Here is a 20,460-nt window from a genome sequence, read left to right as displayed (position 1 = left end):
ACTATATATTATATATTTTCAAAATGTTTTTAAACTATATAATATACATGTTTTCAAAAATGTTTTAAAAACTATATATTATATTTATTTTCACAAACGTTTTAAAAAACTATATAATATATAAATGTTTTCAAATATATTTTATAAAATCCATTTGCAAACTATATAATATAGATATATATATGAAGATAAATAAATAAATGGACGAAAATGAGTGTCTACAGTTACCTTCCTCTCCAAACGAAACTCCTCTTCTGGTGATGATGGATTTGAATAACCGCGACCGATAAATGGGTAGTTTTTCCTTCTATATTTTCTTTTATTTCATTGAGAGTTTCCCGTTTTCCTTTTCCCCGTTTTCCTTTTTGGATGGTTGGAACTATTTTTTTGATTTTTTCTGGTATGTTTTTTCAAACTACTACCTCTCTTTTTAAAACGGTGATTGTTTGTGTTTTGGTGAATGTGATGATGGTGGGTAGTTGAGATCCCGAGATTGGATCTATTTTTTTAAAAGGATTTGGATTCGGTTGTCAATTGATTTCTCAATTTTTATTTTTTTTTTGTGGGATTTATCTGGATTTGCTGATGGTGGTAGCTTGGAAGTCATCGGCGATTGGTAGGAGTGGTTCCGATGATGGTGCGACACGGGTGGACACCTTAAAGTGGCGGAGCATGTTTAAATGTATCAAAATATATAAAATTATATGTTGAGATAGTAATGATCACAAGTCTAAGGATAAAACATATAGTCTTCACTATGAGTAATATTATAATCGTTATATAATAACTCAATACATATGCTTATAGTAGATCAATTCAATATGTCGTTCTCTAACAATATATTCATGCATCGATTCTGACATCTATATGTCAATAACAATTCATTGTCATCAATCAATAACACATTAGTCATAAACATATTATTATCGTCCATTCCAATAATAATATTCGATAAATGATATTTAATAATAATCATATTATTATATGGATTTTATTGTCTTTAAGTTTATGCTAGACATATATATAACTGAAAATAATAATGGTAATGTCTTTATTCAATAAAAATCATAAATAAAATGTGTCTATACAATCATCATATGATTGGTATTTGGGCATACTATAACAATTACATACTCTACAAATCGAATTTAGTCACTAAATGCTTTTCATGAAAGACTATATCATTGTAACACCACTAGATCAATACAGGTGACACGATCCGATTTGAGGTGTCACATTAGGATCACCGAAGTGACTAACAATAAAAATCTGTGGAAAATAATTTTTTTTTATAAACCAGTTAAAAATCATAAAATAATTTATAAATAAACACAAGTTCAGAAAATCATTCACATATCAAATACAGAATTTGATCATAGATTGTACCATAAAAGTTTCAGACTTAGTATAAAATCAAATGTGACCTTTATAATCCTTAATTACACATATATTGTATTCTACAAGTGATGCCAAAGGAACTTCCATATATGATGTCAATATTGCACAAGATCAATTCCTATAACCTAAAATGGTGAGTAATAAAGTGAGCTTTGAGAATCTCAGTATTACAGTACTACCAAAAGATGCTAGAGGCCAAGCAAATATATGGCAAAACATAAAACTTTATTATTGATCCAGAATTATATATGTTCTAGGTGTGAGTTGAGGTCTATTATTTAAATCTTCAGGTAACAGTCATGAAACATGTAGTTTAGAGGAAACATTTGGAGTAGCGGATTCAGGAGATTTTAAAGGGTGTTTAATGTGTTCCCACAAAACCATAAATAAATATAAACATAGTTTAAAATAGTAATAGTTATAATACCCTCCACCCAAACACCGACATGTAGTTTCCTAGAACTGCATCCATAAGGACTTACCCTAGGCCATTTGAGCATAGGAGCCAACCTAAGGGAGTACCTTGGGGCCTTAGAGTCTACGTAAGGGAGTACCTTGGGGCCTAAAAGCTTATCCAAGGGTTATCATAGGTCCGTAAGGAATTACAGCTTGATCAGAACTGAACATCCATACTTCAGAATCTTACCCAAACATTATCCTAGTAAAATAGTTCAGATAGTAAACAGTAGTTCCATGATCCATAAATCAGGCATATTTATATTTTCTAGTAGGAACAAATAGCCATATTGCATATATCAGATAGTCATAGTTCACAAGTGATAAATCAGTAAATTAGAATATTGATCAGTTAAAATATTCGCAAGTCAACTAGATAACAAATTGTATTTCAAAATAGATAAAACAATCATATAGCACATAGGAAACACACTAGAGGATTCAGATAATTTTTGGAGGCTCTTGGTAGTTATCAGGAAGGGAAACATAAACTTCTGTAAATTGATCATATATGAGAAATGAGATCCTTATTAAAAGAGTTCAACTATTAGCATATCAAATAAGACATTTAGAAATTGATGTTTTAGGACCATTTAGGATTTCGGGTGCATCAAAAAGGTATTAAGAACCTTACATCAAAATTATTTAAGATTCAGATATAACAATAGTTTTTCCATAACTCAGGCCATCAAGGGCATTTTAGTCAGGATATTGAGAGAAAAATTGGTAATTTGGTCTAAGGATGATAAAACAGTAATTTGTAGCATTCTAGATTTCTGATGATTTATCAGGCCTTTAAATTCCATCAAACAAATCAAACTTCAGTAACACGGTATTTATCGATTATTTGGATAGAAACACTTCACGAACATTCATTTATTACTATCGATTGCATAGTATACTTGAACAAATCACCTTCACAAACCATCATTGAATGTAACTCAATGAGGCAAACATGTATTCAAGCGGTATTCCTTCCAAATATTGTAATAATAGCAAAGGTGACCGACACACTTATGTTGTACTCCAAAACCTTATTGGCATTATAACATATAAAAATTCGCTAATACTTAAAGAACTCATCCACAAGCATTACCTTAATCTAGTTCATGAGGGTATTTAAGCCATTTCAACAATCAAGGTTATTTTGATCAATTTGGAGTTCAATGTATTCTGGCCCTTATAGGGTTTAAGGGCATTTTGGTCATTTTAATACTCAAGAGTATTTTAGTCATTTTATTTGGTTCAATCGGATGCATCGTTTTTAGTAATTTAGTCATCAAGTGATCATTCTAGAATAAAAAATTCTAAGTCCTTTACCATCACGGAGGTTAAAATCAGTTATCAGGATTTTTCTAAATAGGTCGAGTATTTAACAAGTGAATCAATATTTTATCATATCAAGGATGGCTTTTTTCATGATTATTTTCTTTTTTAGGGTCAATTTGAGTCATTTTTATCTTATAAGGGTAAATTTCATAATTTATTATCCTCGTAATACTAGCATTTAAACTATTTAATGAGAAATATCGGAATCTAAAAATTTTGGGGTTAATTGCTTTATCGAATACCCACTAACTTGAATTATTTCTTATCAGTCTTCTAGTCCCTTATACGAATTACCTGAGCCCTTTTTCAAATAGATTAGGAACATTAACAGATGATTCAGGACTTATATTAGATCCAAAATAAATTTCCATATCATTTCCACTATTAGATGTAAATCATGTCATAAATGTATCTAAAGGGCAATTTTGTCATTTCATATCCCAGAACTTCAGCTTTTAAAATCCTTTATGAGTACAACTCGAAAATGAACATTTTGAGATTAACTGCTTAATCAAACAATTACTGAGATTTGAATTTCCTATTGGTCTCCTAAATTTCCATAGCACTCATTCGGGTTTTAATCGATTTAATGCCATCTTACTAAAATCAATATGGGTTTCAAATGAAATTATATTTATTACGCCCTAAACATATTTATTTATTTATCGACTAATTATCTAACATGTACCATAAAGCATGCAAAAAAATAGTAATGTACTACTTCAATTTTCAAGTAACACCAATCAACTATTTAAAGTCCATTCGATCGCCCTCGAACTTGAATTTGACATCTCATATATCTCGGATAAAAAATAAAATGAATTACACCAAAAAAACATCAGGATAATTGATCCCAACAAAAGTAAATGACCAATCAACACCAGTCAATAGCGATCAACGGTAAATGTAGCTCGGTTAATGGTCAACGTTCAATGCGGCACGATCAACAACTTCAGTTTAGCTCTGGTTCAGCTTGGATGGCTTGTACAGCTCGGCTCGGATTGGTCCAACTGATTCAGATCAGTTCGACTAGTTTTCTGGAATCATCTAGGTGGACGGTGACCCCCACGCACGAGGGGCGATGCGTGGGGCACGTAAGGCTTCATTTGTGGTCAGAACGCTACCAAATTTTCCACAATGAAAGATCATAAGCTCTGGAGTCTTGTGCAAGTGTTGTTTAACGACGAAAAGTGACGGAAAATGATGATAATCGACTACCTCGAATGGTCGAGCGTCGTAGCCAACACATTCCTCCATAACGATGATGACGGCAACATTGTAGGTACTAGATAAAGCGAAACAGCGGGATGAGAATGATGGTGTCGGAGGTGTCCCTCCCCGACGGCTGTATGGCGATGATCAAAGAAAAACCTTAGAGAAACTATAATATTTTGGCAAACTTTTGAAGCGAAATTTACAGTAAATAGCGGGGCTTCACGAGGCATTATCGACCGGGTTCTGGTCGTAGGATGATGTTGATCACGATGGTGGCGACGATGCACACCACGGGCAACAGAGAATGGTGGTCGACGATGGCATGCTAAGAGGAAAATCCTTAGTTCTTGCAGCTCTATTTCAAATTGGAAAAGTTTTGGAGTGTTTAAAAATCTGATTATGATATATTTAAAACTATTTTTAATAAAATAGTCTTAAATAGTAATCTAGCCTAATGGTTAAGGCATGGGCTCGCTCACTCTAAATGTCACTAGTTTAACCCCTTTAAACCTCATTTCATTTATTTTTAGCCATATGAAAATAAAGGATAAATTACGCTTAAAGTCACCTATCTCCATAGAGTTTATCCTTTAAACTCTAAACTTTACCCGAAATTTAAACAAATCCTTAATTTCCACATTTCTCTTTTTAAATTTGAATTTCATAACTTAGTATTCATAATTTAATCCTTTAAACAAAATTGGGGTGTGACAATCCTAACAGACAAAAAGAATGATTTCCAAAGGTACTTTGTCATACCTAAACGAGGAAAACCAGTATTCCTCGATAGTGTGACATTTTCCTTTACTTAAGTGAAATTGGATAAAGGTAGGGCATAGAGATATGATATGCAATAGTTCTAAATGTGTTCACATAAGTGAAAGCATTATCTAGAGAGAAAATAATTTTTTTTTATTTTTAAAATAACATAATGAATCGTAAATTAAATAAATTCAAACATTAAATTTCCAAATTTCTAATATAGGGTAATTGAATCGTGGCTCAACTCTCTATTTGTTTTAGAAAATAAAAGTCCCCAGTGGAGTCGTCAAACTATTACAACCTAACCCTTTGAAGGAAAAGCCGACTAATTACGACGATGAGGTTTTGAAATGATTTTTACTGAAAAGATGGGAGTCATCACCAATCATTTTCATGGTGTGATTGGAACACCTAAAATCAGATAATTTTAAAAAACATTTTTATTTTATCAAAAATAATAAATATTGGTCTGTAAAATTAGAAATTGGTTTCGGGAGTCAGTTACGAGTGGGGAAGGATTAACACCCGCACAACGCCCAAAAATTGGTACCTAGTCGATTAGCCTACATTTTAAAATTGGAAACTTTAAGTTCAAGTTTTTATTGAACTTAAAATTCATTATGTATTCATATTTTGAAAAAGATATTCATTTATCGAGACTAATAACGTGCACCCTCGGGCACTAGCAGAAGCTTCATTATCAATACCAATAAATGAACATTGCCTTAATGGTTTTGGAATCATAATGCAAGGCTTTGAAAATGATGTTGATTTACTTCGAGAATCAACGGTGGTCACCCTCGGGCATTTAGGTTGAGGATACACTGTTAACTCCATGAAAAATGAATGTTACCTTAATTTTGAAATTGAAAGGTGATCAAACAATCAATTAGTATTATGCCTAATTATGCTAAGCGGGTTAATTAAGGCTTCCATCTAACTTAAAGTGTCAAATTATGAAAATTAAAAGACCTAGAGGACTAAACCTAAAAATCTATGCTCTAATATTAATCTTAATTGATTTTAGCAAATTATAGAATCAAATAGTCAAAATGGAACCTCGTGCATTAAGGTGAGGACCAAATCAAATATTCCCTAAATTAGAGGACTAAAAGGTGAAATTAATCTAAAGTGGAGGCACTAATTATTAACCCTAATTAATCTAAAGTGGAGGCAATTCGGGCATTAATGCGAGGACCAAATAGAATTACTCACCTAAAAAGTTCAAGGACCAATCTTAAAGAATTCTAATTTTAATGACTAAAACTAAAATCTAATTGTTCTAGTAAGGAATAAATTAAAAGGAATATAAACCTAGAGGGTTCAATATAAAATTAAGACTTTAAGAATAAATTAGAGATATACAAAATAAGAGGCACAAATTGAAATAATTATATAAAGATAAATGCAAGAAATTAAAGGACTAAATTATAAAGTACGTGAAATTAAAATACATGAATCTAATTATTTAAAAAAGGCATAAACATAAACATAGAAATTTAAGAATCGAATAAAATTAAAAATTTAACGGTTCACGTTAGGAAATGGAATTTAGATTTAAATTAGTAATTAATATGTTAGATGTTAGAAAAATAATAATAACAATGACCAAAATGCTAATTCAAAATTGTAACCCCCTAGACCCGGCCTGAACGCTAAACCCAAACTTAAGCGGTCACATAACCCATTCAGTGATTCTTTTTATATTTAAAACAACTTATAAAACCTTAAAGGTAATACGGAGCAAAATATCGATAATACAGATATATCCAAAATGAAAACAAAATACATGTCACCAAATACAACTGGAAAACATATAGAGATATACATTTGTACAAGTAAAAATAGTTGATCTCCCCTGATGCCAAATCTGCTAGTTTACGTTCTGTTGTTATCTGAAAAGAGTAAAATTTACAAAATGAGCTAAAAAAGCCCAGTGTGCTTCATACAATATATAAATAAACACATATAAAATATTTCAGTAAAAATCAGTTTGTTAAACATGTTCTAAAAACATGAACATTATTTCCATCCAATCACTCTAATCACTAGAATTTGTATGTTCTCCAGAACCATACACCCACCTGCACACCAGTAAGGACTTACCCTGCGCAAAAAGCCGAGGAGCCTGCGGTAATAACTGCCCCATTCAATCACTCCGATCACCAAAATGTGTAGATTCCCCAGAACCATACACCCACCTGCACACCAATAAGGTCTTACCCTGAGCACACAGCAAAGGAGCCTGAAATACTTCATTCAATAATACGCCAGTGATAATAATAAACATGGATGTATCATAGTGAAATGATAATTAACCCATATTCAGAAATCAGGTACAAAACACCTTAACCAAAAATCATATCAGAAATATACAGTAAATCAGATATCAAATAAATAATATTACGAACATCGGATATTATTTCATAAAAATATTTAGTATCATCAAAATTTTAAAACAGTTCAGATAGATAATTCAAAACAGTAAGGTATCACCGTCAGGAAACACACATGTAACAATATGAGAAATCGGATAGGGAAGCCTACTACTGGGTCTGTCGATCACCCTCTGCTGTAGCGCTAGATCCTACGAATTGGAAAAATCCATATTGAAATCCTAATATAATTAATCTTAATTTTTATTTAAATAATTTACGGAAACCTACGAGTAATTCTCGTAGTACGAAGTTCGGGCTGATCTGAAAAATGAACAACACCGGACCTAACTGATCCTCGCTCAGGTAAAACACGAGTACCTTCATAAAATATCTCACTAAATCAATTCCTTAACCATATCTCAAATAAATAATCAAAATGCTAAAATACTAAGCATTTTTTGGTTAACAAGCTCGATTTGGAGATTTTGGGTCAAAATTTGGCAAAACGGACTTCAGAATCAGATTCAGGACGTCGAAAATCATAAAATATAACCTTTCAAAAATTTGAATTATTGGTCAAAGTCAATGGGTTTGACTAATAATTTGGAGACTTTCAGGTTCGAATTTAGCGAAACAGACTCCAAAAACGGATTCGGGACGTCGAAAAATGTCAGGATATATATACTCGTAAAAGGTCAACAACCATTTAATGGCCGGTCAAAGCCGGTCAAAGTTCTGGTCAAAGAAGGTCAATAGACAATCAACCATTTTACACAATTATCACCCTAATAGAAATTAATTAAAAAACTAACACCCTTTTAACAATATTTACAAAACTAACACCCGGTCAACGGTTAACGGTCGGGTCAACAGTCGGGTCGGGTCAAGTCAGACCGTTTCAGACCGGTCAACACAGTTCAAACTAGTTAAATCGGTTAAAAACCGATCAAATCGGTTTCAAGCTAGTCGAGACTTCCCCAAGCGCAGTAGTGGCGCGTGGGGGCATGTGGGACCTTCTCCGGTGTCCTAACAATCACGGAAAAATTCCTAAAAATAATTTTAAGCGATTTTAAGGGCATTTACAAAGCTCGGTTCAAAATTTTGAATGGTGGAGAGCTCGATTTCAACAAATCAGAAACTTTGACCGCTTCACCTCCTCACGCGCCGCCGCCAATGGAGACAATGAGGACACTAGTGGACTCGGAATGGCACAAGGAACACGATAGTGCAGGAGGTATCGAAAACAGAGCAACGATCGGTAATGAATTTAAGATTTTCACGATGGTGGTGTTAAAAAAACGTCGAGACTTTGACTTGAAATTCACGGCATTTGGCAGCGTTTCACTTTAATTAATTTAAGGGTTTTTTTATTGCTCGACGACGAACACGATGGTGGTTTCAAAACGACAATCGAAAGTCGGACGACGTCTGAATCGGGTTTGGAAGTTGGCGTTGGGGGAGGCAAATTATGAACAATTGGTTTCTGTTTTACAGAAACCAATTGCACGCATATATAACCCAAAACCTGCCGACACTATTTGGGTAAATTCAAGGCTTGGTCCCTGAATTTCCTTCAACTCTAAAACAGGCTACAAGTTTTGAAAACTTTTAATTTAGATCCTCAAATTTTGCCAAATTACTTAATTAATATTTTTTTCAAATTTTCTAGGTTGTTACAATTCTCCCCCTGTACAAGAAATTTCGTCCTCGAAATTTACCTTATGAAAATAGATGAGGAAATTGAGCCTCCATTGACTCCAATGTCTCCCAAGTAGCTTCTGAGGGGCTACGATTACTCCACTGAACTTTAACCATTGGAATACGCTTATTCTGAAGAACTCGCTCATCCCTCTCTAAAACCTGAACAGACTCCTCCTCATATGACAAATCAGGTCTCAGCTCTACCTCATCAACCTGAATGATGTGATCCCGATCTGGACGGTATCGCCTCAACATAGACACATGAAAAACATCATGAATACGACTGAGCTGGGGAGGTAAATCAAGCTGATAAGCAACATGTCCAACTTTTTTAAGAATACGATATGACCCAATAAATCACGGAATTAGTTTACCCTTACGTCCAAATCTCAATACCTTCTTCCATAGAGATACCTTGAGAAAAACCTGATCTCCAACCTCAAACTCGATATCCTTACGTCGCTTATATGTGTATGATTTCTGCCAATCAAATACCTCTTTTAAGTGATCACGGATCAGTATGACAGTATCTTCAGTCTCTCGAACCAAGTTTAGGACCAAATTTTTTCTATCATGTAACTCTGTCCAACATATAGGAGTACGACATCTACGTCCATACAGAGCTTCGTACGGTGCCATACGAATACTTGTCTGATAACTATTATTGTAAGCGAACTCGGTTAATGGCAAGAAATCTTCCCAACTACCACGGAAATTAACCACACAACCCCGTAACATATCCTCCAACACTTGAATAACTCGTTAAACTGTCCATCAGTCTGAGGATGAAAAGTTGTACTAAAATTCAAACGAGTACCCAGAGCCTCGTGCAAAGCCTTCCAGAACCTGAAATTGAATCTCGAATCTCGGTCAGATATTATAGACAACAGAACACCATGAAGTCTTACGATCTCAGAAATATACAATCTAGCCAGTTTGTCCAAATAATAATTAATTTGAATAGGGATAAAGTGAGTCGACTTGGTGAGTCGATCAACAATCACCCAGATAGAATCCTTTTTGAAAGGAGTCAGAGGAAGACCAGTAACGAAGTCCATCGTAATACGCTCCCATTTTCACTCAGGAATCTTAATTAACTGTAACAATCCAGATGTATACTGGTGTTCTGCCTTAACCTACTGACAAGTCAAACACCTCGCCACAAAATTTGAAATATTCTTTTTCATACCAGTCCAGAAGTAGCGCTCCTTGAGAGTATTGTACATTTTGTCCCCACCAGGATAGATAACATAAGGACTACTATGAGCCTCCTGAATACTAACCCGTCTCAACTCATCATATTTAGGGACGTAGTAACGACCGTGAAAACATAAAATACCATCCCTATCCACAGTATACTCTGAATTCGATCCTTGCTTAACTTGTTCAATAATGGGAAGCAATGAGCTATCCAGAAGTTGTTTGGCCTTAATCTCCTCGGCCAAAGTAGGTTTAACATGCAACTCTACTAACAGACTATTATCATCAAATAAACTCAAGTTGGCGAATAAGACTCTGAGATCTGATATCGCCTTACGGCTCAAGGCGTCTGCCACTATATCAGCCTTCCCTGGATAATATTCTATCTCTAAATCATAGTCCTTTAGAAGCTCCAACCAGCGACGCTGTCTCAAATTCAATTCTTTCTGAGTAAGAAGATACTTCAGACTTTTATGATCAGTATAAATATAACACTTTCTCCGTAGAAGTAGTGTCTCTAGATCTTTAAAGCAAAAACCACGGCAGCTAACTCCAGATCGTGAATAGGATAGTTACGCTCATACGACTTTAACTGACGTGAAGCATAAGTGACTACCTTCCTATCTTGCATCAAAACACAACCTAATCTAGAGTGAGAATCATCATTGTAGATAGAAAAATCTTTCCTAGATTCAGGCTGAATCAACACTGGGCTTGAGTTAGAACAATCTTCAGTTTCTCAAAGCTAGCTTGTTGGTTCTCAGACCAGACAAATGGAACATCTTTCCTCAATAGTTTTGTCAGAGGAGCTGCAATAAGGGAGAACCCCTCAACAAAATGACGGTAGTAACCAGCTAAGCCCAAGAAACTATGGATCTTAAAAATGTTCCTGGGTTGCTTCCAGTTCAGGATAGCCTCTACTTTGCTCAGATCCACCCAAATACCATCAGCAGAAACGATATGTCCAAGAAAAGTCACTTCACTGAGCCAGAACTCACGCTTGCTCAACTTAGCATATAAATTATTTTCCCTTAGAGTCTGTAGAATAATCCTTAAATGCTCCTCATGTTCTGCTTCAGTTTGAGAATATACCAGTATGCCATCAATGAACACAACTACAAATTGGTCCAAATATGGTCGAAACACCTATGCATCAGATCCATAAAAGCAGCAGGGGCATTTGTTAACCCGAATAACATCACTAAAAACTCATAATGCCCATACCGAGTACGGAAAGCAGTCTTCAGAATATCAGAATCTTTCACTTTGAGTTGGTAATAACCAGACCTCAAGTCTATTTTTGAAAAGATAGAAGCCCCTCGAAATTGGTCAAATATATCATCGATCATGGGCAGAGGATATTTGTTTTTAACCGTGAGCTTGTTAAGTTTTCTATAATCAATACAGAGTCTCAGTGTCCCATCTTTCTTCTTGACAAAGAGAATTGGGGCTCCCCACGGTGATACACTGGGTCAGATAAATCCCCTATCCAACAACTCCTGAAGTTGGACTTTCAATTCCTTAAGCTCTTTGGGGCCATACGATAAGAAGCCATTGAAACCGGAGTGAAACCAGAATAGACTTCAATCTCAAACTCAACCTCTCTATCCGACGGTAATCCAGGCAACTTTTCAGGAAAAACATCGGGAAACGTCTCTGGACCCTTCCTGATCATCTTCTCCACTACCAATACCGACAAAACATTCGTCAGAAATCCACGACGTTCCCCGATCATTACAATCTTTCGATTATCTGAGTTCTTCAGAACAGCTCTCTTAGTCTCAAAATCAATATTTACTCGATGTCTGTCCAACCAATCTACGTCGAGAATCAAATCAAACTCTTCCAAAGGTAACTCCATCAGGTCGGCCAGAAAAATCTCCCAATTGATCTCTATATGACACTCTCTAAAAATACGATCCAACACTATGGACTTGCCTAAGGGACTTTGAACTATCACCGAATGCTCAGTATTCTCAACAGGAATATTTAGACCCTCAGAAACGGAATGCAATACATAGGAATTGGTAGAACCACTATCAAACAATACAAAGTAGGGAATTGATTGTATAGTAACAGTACCTGAAATCACATTAGGCCCATCTCGATCCTGTCGAAGTCTAGCAGTGTAAACCAATGTAGGTTGTCTGGCCTCATATCTGCCTGGACCCCTACTCTGAGATGCTCAGCCTCTATTAGCCGATCTTGATACTCTGCCTTGACTACGACTCCCTGCTAGAGTCTGAATAATACCTTGAGTACGAGCGGGAGTAATAACTGGTGTCTGAATTGTAGTAGCTAGCCCTGGATAATCCCTCATGAAATGGCTACTATAACCACATCTAAAATAGGTACCCAATTTCTTCCAGCATTCTCCAGGATGACGTTTCCCACAATAATTACATGGCTGCTAAGGTTGCCACCCAAAAGAATCACCATGTCTAGAAATCTGAAAAGCTGAAGAACCGGATGCAATAGGTCTGACACTTATACCACCTCTCTGAAAGGATTCACCCCTACCTCTCTTGCTGGGGTGTGCAGAAGAATCAACAGAACCAGAATGCCTCTTAAATCAGTTTTGAGCTCGATCATAATCTCTTCTGCGCTCCATGCCCAATTGCTCTATTTCCTCAGTAGTCTTGGCTATCTCAACCAATGCGTCAAAATTTCTCTCTCGGTAGGTAGCGACTCGACTTCTAATCTCATACTTGAGTCCATTCTCGAACCTCAAGCATCGATCTGTCTCATTATCAACAAGTCCATGAGCATAACAGCTCAATCGGATGAACTCAACCTCGTAGTCCATAACAGACATATTACTCTGCTCCAGATTCTGAAACTCCTGCCGTCGCTCCTGCAGATATCTCTTCCCAATATAGTGACTCCGGAAACGTGTCTTAAAAATATCCCATGTTAACTGGTTCCTTGGAATACTACCCGAAATCGATTGCCACCATTTGAAGCTCTCTTTCTTCAACATAGTTAGGGTCCCCTTTAACTTATGCTTAGGCCTCAGATCCATCTCATCCATAATCCTCTCTGTGTCCTCCATCCAATACTCAGCATATGTCGAAGATCCACCAGTAATACCCTCGAATGGAACTACACCAGCAACGACCAAAGAATTTGAAATCTCAACCGCAATCATATTACTAGGGGCTCTGGCAGCTCTCTGAAACATGCGGAATATAGCTCTATTAATGGCATCTTTGTTCGTGTCAATATCCTCATCCCCAGTGATGGGAGGGTCTCTCACAGGAGTAAACTGATCATCATGAGAAAGGGTCGGATCTACTTGCGGAATAGAAGGATCACGTGGTGATATCAGATCGTCTATCGTAACAGAAGGTCGAGCGACTCGCCCTTGACCACGACCACGTCCTGTCCTATGACCTATAGTAGCACTCATCGCTGGATCTACAAGGCTCTACAGAAAGAATTTGAAACATATTTCAGATTAGCATCAGAGATCTCAAGAAAACTATAAATCATAAAATAAAGTGACACGTTTTTTTAATCAAAAGTTCTTAAAAATCCAGAGTTTATGACCCATATACAGTTTGAGTGTTTAAAACCAAAAGCTCTGATACCACCAATTATAACCCCCTAAACCCAGCCTGAATGCTAGACCCAAACCTAAACGGTCACATAACCCATTCAGAGATTCTTTTTATATTTAAAACAACTTATAAAACCTTAAAGGTAATACGGAGCAAAATATCGATAATACAGATATATCTAAAATGATAACAAAATACATGTCACCAAATACAATTGGAAAACATATAGATATATACGTTTGTACAAGTAAAAGTAGTTGATCTCCCCTGATGCCAAATCTTCTAATTTACGATTTGTTGTTATCTAAAAAGGGTAAAATTTACAAAATGAGCTAAAAAAGCCCAGTGTGCTTCATACAATGTAAAAATAAACACATATAAAATATTTCAGTAAAAATCAGTTTATTAAACATGTTCTAAAAACATGAACATTATTTCTATCCAATCACTCCGATCACTAGAATTTGTATGTTCTCCAGGACCATACACTCACCTGCACACCAGTAAGGACTTACCCTAAGCACAAAGCGAGGAGCCTGCGGTAATAACTGCCCCATTCAATCCCTCCGATCACCAAAATGTATAGGTTCCCCATAACCATACACTCACCTGCACACCAGTAAGGTCTTACCCTTAGCACACAACAAAGAAGCCTGAAATACTTCCTTCAATAATACCCCAGTGACAGTAATAAACATATATGTATCAGAGTGAAATGATAATTAACCCATATTCATAAATCAGGTACAAAAAACCTTAACCAAAAATCATATCAGAAATATACAGTAAAATATATATCAAATAAAAAGTATTACAGACATCGGATATTATTTCATAAAAATATTTAGTATCCTTAAAATTTTAAAACAGTTCATATAGATAATTCAAAACAGTAAGGTATCACCATCAGGAAACACACCTGTAACAATATGAGAAATCAGATAGGGAAGCCTACTACTGGGTATGTCGATCACGCTCTGCTGCAGCGTTAGATCCTACAAATTGGAAAAATCCATATTGAAATCTTAATATAATTAATCTTAATCTTTATTTAAATAATTTACGGAAACCTACGGGTAATTCTTGTAGTACGAGGTTCGGGCTGATCTGACGAACGGACAACACTGAACCTAATTGATCATCGCTCAGGTGAAACACGAGTACCTTCATAAAATATCTCACTGAATCAATTCCTTAACCATATCTCAAATAAATAATCAAAATGCTAAAATACTAAGCTTTTTTGGGTTAACAAGCTCGATTCGGTGATTTCGGGTCAAAATTTGGCAAAACGGACTTCGTAATCAGATTTAATACGTCGAAAAATATAAATATGACCTTTCGAAAAATTGAATTATTGGTCAAAGTCAATGGGTTTGACTGACGATTTGGAGACTTTCGGGTTCGAATTTGGCGAAATAAACCCTAAAAACAAATTCGAGACGTAAAAAAATTTCAAGATAGGTATACTCGGAAAAGGTCAACAGCCATTTAATGGCCGGTCAAAGTTCTGGTCAAAGGAGGTCAACAGACAATCAACCATTTTACACAATTATCACCATAATAGAAATTAATTACAAAACTAACACCCTTTTAACAATATTTACAAAACTAACACTCGGTCAACGGTCAACGGTCGGGTCCGGTCGGGTCGGATCAGACCGGTTCAGACCGGTCAACCCGGTTTAGACCGATCAACCTGGTTCAGACTGGTTAAACCAGTTTCAAGCTGGCTAAGAGTTCCCCAGGCGCAGTGGCGGCGTATGGGACCTTCTCTGACGTCCTAAAAAACACGGAAAAATTCCTAAAAATAATTGTAAGCGATTTTAGGGCACTTACAAACTCGGTTCAAACTTTTGAACGGTGGAGAGCTCGATTTCAACAAATCGGAAACTTTGAGCGCTTCACCTCCTCACGCGCCACTACCGACGGAGACAAGGAGGACACCGGTGGACTCAGAATGACACAAGGAACATGATGGTGTGAGAGGGGTCGAAAAATGGAGCAACGATCGGCTATGAATTTAATATTTTCTCGATGGTGGTGTTAAAAAAAACGTCGAGACTTTGACTTGAAATTCACGACGTTTGGCAGTGTTTCACTTCAATTAATTTAAAGGTTTTGTTCATCGCTCGATGACGAACATGATGGTGGTTTCGAAATGACAATCGGAAGACGGCGTCTGAATCAGGTTTCGAAACAATTGCACGCATATATAACCCAAAACATGGCGACACTATTTGGGTAAATTCAAGGCTTGGTCCCTAAATTTCCTTTAACTCTAAAACATACTACAAGTTTTGAAAACTTTCAATTTAGATCCTCAAATTTTGCCAAATTACTTAATTAATATTTTTTTTTCAAATTTTCTGTTTTGTTACAAAAATAATAAAAAGTAAATATAAAAATGAAACTAGTGACCAAAATGGAAATAATGAAAATCTGAAAGCTACAATTGAAGGAAATAAAAAAACAATGTTTAATGAGCAAAACGCGAAAACACAAGCACTTTTGGAGGACTATAACACAATTTTATCACTTTTCAAAATGAGACATTTGGGGTCCGAAACGTGAATTCATGCGGAAATATGATGGCTTAAATGTGGTCACTATCCCTAATTCTAAACCCTAAACCCTAAAGTAACTCAGCCTCCTCATTCTTTGTCTCTTCTAAACAAAGTACGCCTCCCTCTCCCAACTCTCAATCTTTTTCCTCTCGATCGCCCTTTGCAACATCAAACAAACGCTGGTTATTGTATCTCAGTGGCTTCATTCACTTCAAACCACCATTAAACCCTTCGGAGAAGCCTCACTACCACCTCATACAACCGAAACAAGCCCCTTTCACTATTGTACTCCACATCTCCTTTTAACCGTGATCCATGGTTATTGTATGCTCGTCATAAGTCAGCTTTCTTTAGCATCCGACCATCGTCAATTATGGTCAAGCAACCCTAAATATAGCTAAACACCTCAAAACTCCCTTTCTTCCATTCTAACTCCAACAAAAGCAGGCCCAAGAAACTGAACAAACCCCTAACTATCCTAAAAGCTTTGACCTCTCATGCCCTTCATCTCCGATGATCGACAATCCTTATCCAAAATTTAACGTTAAGTTTTGAAGAAAAAAATTAAAAGTTTAGGTGCTAAAACGGACCAAAACTGATAGTCTAGGTACTAAATGTGTTAAGTTTTTAACGGTGTGGTACTAAAATGAAACAAAAACTAAATGTTATGTATAGTTTTGAAAAAATTAAAAGTTTAGGTACTAAAATGGACCAACACTAATAGTTTAAGTATTAAATGTGTAGTTTACCAAAATTCAAATTAACAATATGAAATAGGGTAGAAAAAGAGTATTTTAATATATGTCACGAACGATGATCGACAGTGAAAAAAATATTGATCACGTGGAAGAAGAAATATAAAATCTTAGGTTAATTCATAAAAAAAAAAAATCGACAGTCGATGGCAACGTATGGTGTTTGAATCAGACAAGATGGTAACTGTCAACAAGCTACTCCACGAGGATGGTGATATGCCCATTTTTCTTTTGTCCCCAAGGACTAATGCCCCACATGCATGAATAATGTTGACTAAGTTTACATATATTTGACCACCGCATTTTCTTCCTCCAAGTGTTTGACTTGAGGAATAGTGGTAGCTGGTCGGATGTGCAATTTTCATGTAAATCAAATTTTCTTAGATTATCGATACTTATTTCAATAATAATTTAATTCAAATCAAATACGATAAATATAAAATAGATTGAATTTGTCAATTAAAAATATTAAAAATTAAACTTTTAATTTTGTATAAGAAATTTAACTGTTCATCCCACTAAACTAATCGATTATTAATTTATATAAACCATTATTAATGATTCTTATGACAAACAAAATAAAATCAAACTTGATGAAATATATCAAGTGATGATATCATTTTAGGATGGTGAAAAGTAGTGAGACTAAATTTTATGTTCAAATGAAAGTAAATTAAAGGAATGAATGGGAGCTGTCATTCTACAAATTCTTCGTATAATTTAAATTTTTATATTTTTAGTACTACTTTATTTTCGTCTTCTATTATAAAATGTGCATAGTATCATAGTCCGATCGTAAATAATCACATGATGATAAGGTATCATATAACAAAGAAAATGCAGTCTTTGATAATGGAAACGATCCGGCAGGTTATTTGACTATTTCTCTCTCTTCACTTTCACAAACAAAAACATATCAATTCTTCAGAGAAGTAAAAATTAGATGATGAGGGGAAGTAATTCCAAGTCCTGTTTTTCAAACAACTCGTGTTATGTAATTTTCTATTCAAACCACCATGTTTGATGGGCACAAAGATTTTCAAAAACGGCTCTTACGTATTTGAAGGTGCATGCCATGCATGTTTTGATTCAACTTCATTTATTTCCCGGTGATCTTATTTGAACTAAATTCTTTTTCATTGCTATATATAAAGGATCCCCTCCCCCTATCTCATACAACGACACTCACCTCAACGTTAATCTGATTGTTCCGGCACCGGAAATAATGGAGGCAGAGCTTAATGTAGCGGCAACTAAGCTGCAAAAGTTTTACAGGAGTTACCGGGCTCGAAGAAACCTTGCAGATTGTGCTGTTGTTGTTGAAGAGCTTTGGTTTGTTCTCACTTCATTTCTTCTTCTTCTTCTTCTGTACTAATGCAATCATCTAGTGATTCAATTCATTCTCTTACATTGATTTTTCAGGTGGAAGGCTTTGGAATTTGCAGCTCTTAGATGGAGTTCTGAGTCGTTCTTTAATTCAAACAAATCGGAAACGGCTGTTTCCCGATGGGCTCGAGCTCGGACAAGAGCCGCCAAGGTTCGTGTAATTGTGTTTTTTTTTTATGCAGTGTATGTTCAAAGTCCACCATCACCATGACTGTATTTTTAAGTTTGAATTGAAAACCTTTGCGTATAGGTAGGGAAAGGGCTGTCAAAGGCGGTAAAAGGTCAGCAGTTGGCTTTACGTCACTGGCTTGAAGCTGTAAGTCAACCTTCTGGTTTTTCTGGTCAAGTAAATTTCACTTAACCGTGTCATTTAGTTTTACGACCGTGTCATGCAGATTGATCCACGCCACCGTTACGGTCACAATCTGCATTTTTACTACGATGTTTGGTTCGAGAGCGCGAGCTCTCAACCTTTCTTCTACTGGTTGGATGTTGGAGATGGCAAAGCAGTTACCATTGACAAATGTCCAAGAACAGTTCTACAATCTCAATGCATCAAATATCTTGGACCAGTAATATACTTTACCATCGACACCTGCACTCTAAATCAAAACCTGAAATGATTTTAATATTTTTGTGTTGCAGAAAGAAAGGGAAGCGTACCAAGTGATGATGGAAGAAGGGAAGCTGGTATACAAGCAAAACAAAGAAGCTGTAAACACAAGGGAAGGAAGCCAATGGATATTTGTACTCAGTACATGTGGAACCCTATACGTAGGTGAGAAAGTGAAAGGTCAGTTTCATCACTCGAGTTTCTTAGCTGGTGGAGCCACCATTGCGTCCGGCAGATTGGTAGTTCATCATGGAACTCTCCAAGTATGTTTTCAATGCTCCCATCAACGTCTTCATGTTTTGATTATATGTGAAACTAGGTTTTCATTTCTGGTTTGCTTTTTGCAGGCTGTGTGGGCTTACAGTGGTCATTATCGGCCGACTCAAGAGAACTTCATGGAATTATGCAGTTTCTTGGAGGAAAATCACGTCGACTTGACCAACGTTAAGGTAAAAAACTCCGATCCATTGTGTTAAAAGACCAAGTATGATGTTGTTGATGATGATGATGCCATTCATGAGCAGAAATATCCAATAGATGATGATATCCCAAGGGAGGTTAAGGAAGTGAAACAACAAGAGACATCTGAAAATACATCATCCATTAGTGTAAAAGAGATAAGTTCCATTGGAAAGGAAGAAAGTGGTAAAGATAGAAGCAGCAGGGGAGTTGAATTGAGATACAAATGGAGCACAGGTGTGGGTCATCGCATCGGTTGTGTGAGAGATTACCCAGCACAGATGCAGTTCAAGGCACTTGAGCATGTCAATTTATCACCAAGGCGCAAGCCACAGTTCTCTTATGGGGCTCCCAGACCGTGTCCAAAGCTTCAGTTGTCTCCTAGGCTTGCCTACCTCGGCCTCGTTAGCCCTAGGGTTCGGCTTCCAGCTGCTAATTAATACTACTAGTTTTCTACATTTGTTTCTTCATTTGCATTTTAGTTGATTTTTTTTTCTTTAGAGATTTTCTTTGTTGGATTAGAGTTGTACTTATACTTCCAATAATCAAACTTTTCAATGCAAACAAATTTCAGAAGTCTCTTCTTCATCCATAATAATGTAAGACATCCTCCATTAATGTTATCTATACCTACTTAGAGAATGGGCACCGTATTTAAACTTGATGGGTTTCGACCTTACC

At 35.9% G+C, this 20,460-nt stretch overlaps 1 protein-coding gene across 1 annotated transcript; it reads left to right on the top strand.

The window, feature by feature from the left end:
* Positions 1–18,546: 18,546 nt before the first annotated feature.
* On the top strand, positions 18,547–20,219 carry LOC120175863 (IQ domain-containing protein IQM1-like). The gene is made up of 7 exons (XM_039182418.1): positions 18,547–18,653; positions 18,744–18,858; positions 18,958–19,023; positions 19,103–19,279; positions 19,353–19,583; positions 19,668–19,769; positions 19,845–20,219. Exons 1-7 carry the CDS (start codon positions 18,547–18,549, stop codon positions 20,217–20,219), a joined length of 1,173 nt encoding a protein of 390 aa, XP_039038349.1.
* Positions 20,220–20,460: the final 241 nt, after the last annotated feature.

This window comes from Hibiscus syriacus, unplaced genomic scaffold (genome assembly GCF_006381635.1).
Source record: "Hibiscus syriacus cultivar Baekdansim isolate YM2019G1 unplaced genomic scaffold, ASM638163v2 tig00112217_pilon, whole genome shotgun sequence".
Taxonomy (NCBI): domain Eukaryota; kingdom Viridiplantae; phylum Streptophyta; class Magnoliopsida; order Malvales; family Malvaceae; genus Hibiscus; species Hibiscus syriacus.
Note: the sequence above shows the minus strand (reverse complement) of the source record. Positions and strands in the feature narration are given on the sequence as shown.

What these genes read in the sequence shown, in the direction of transcription:
- LOC120175863 (XM_039182418.1), top strand. Translation starts at nt 18,547, where the DNA reads ATGGAGGCAGAGCTTAATGTAGCGGCAACTAAGCTGCAAAAGTTTTAC. An exon ending in GCATCAAATATCTTGGACCA is followed by an intron (nt 19,280 to 19,352) that starts GTAATATACTTT and finishes TTTGTGTTGCAG; the next exon opens with AAAGAAAGGGAAGCGTACCA. An exon ending in TCGACTTGACCAACGTTAAG is followed by an intron (nt 19,770 to 19,844) that starts GTAAAAAACTCC and finishes ATTCATGAGCAG; the next exon opens with AAATATCCAATAGATGATGA.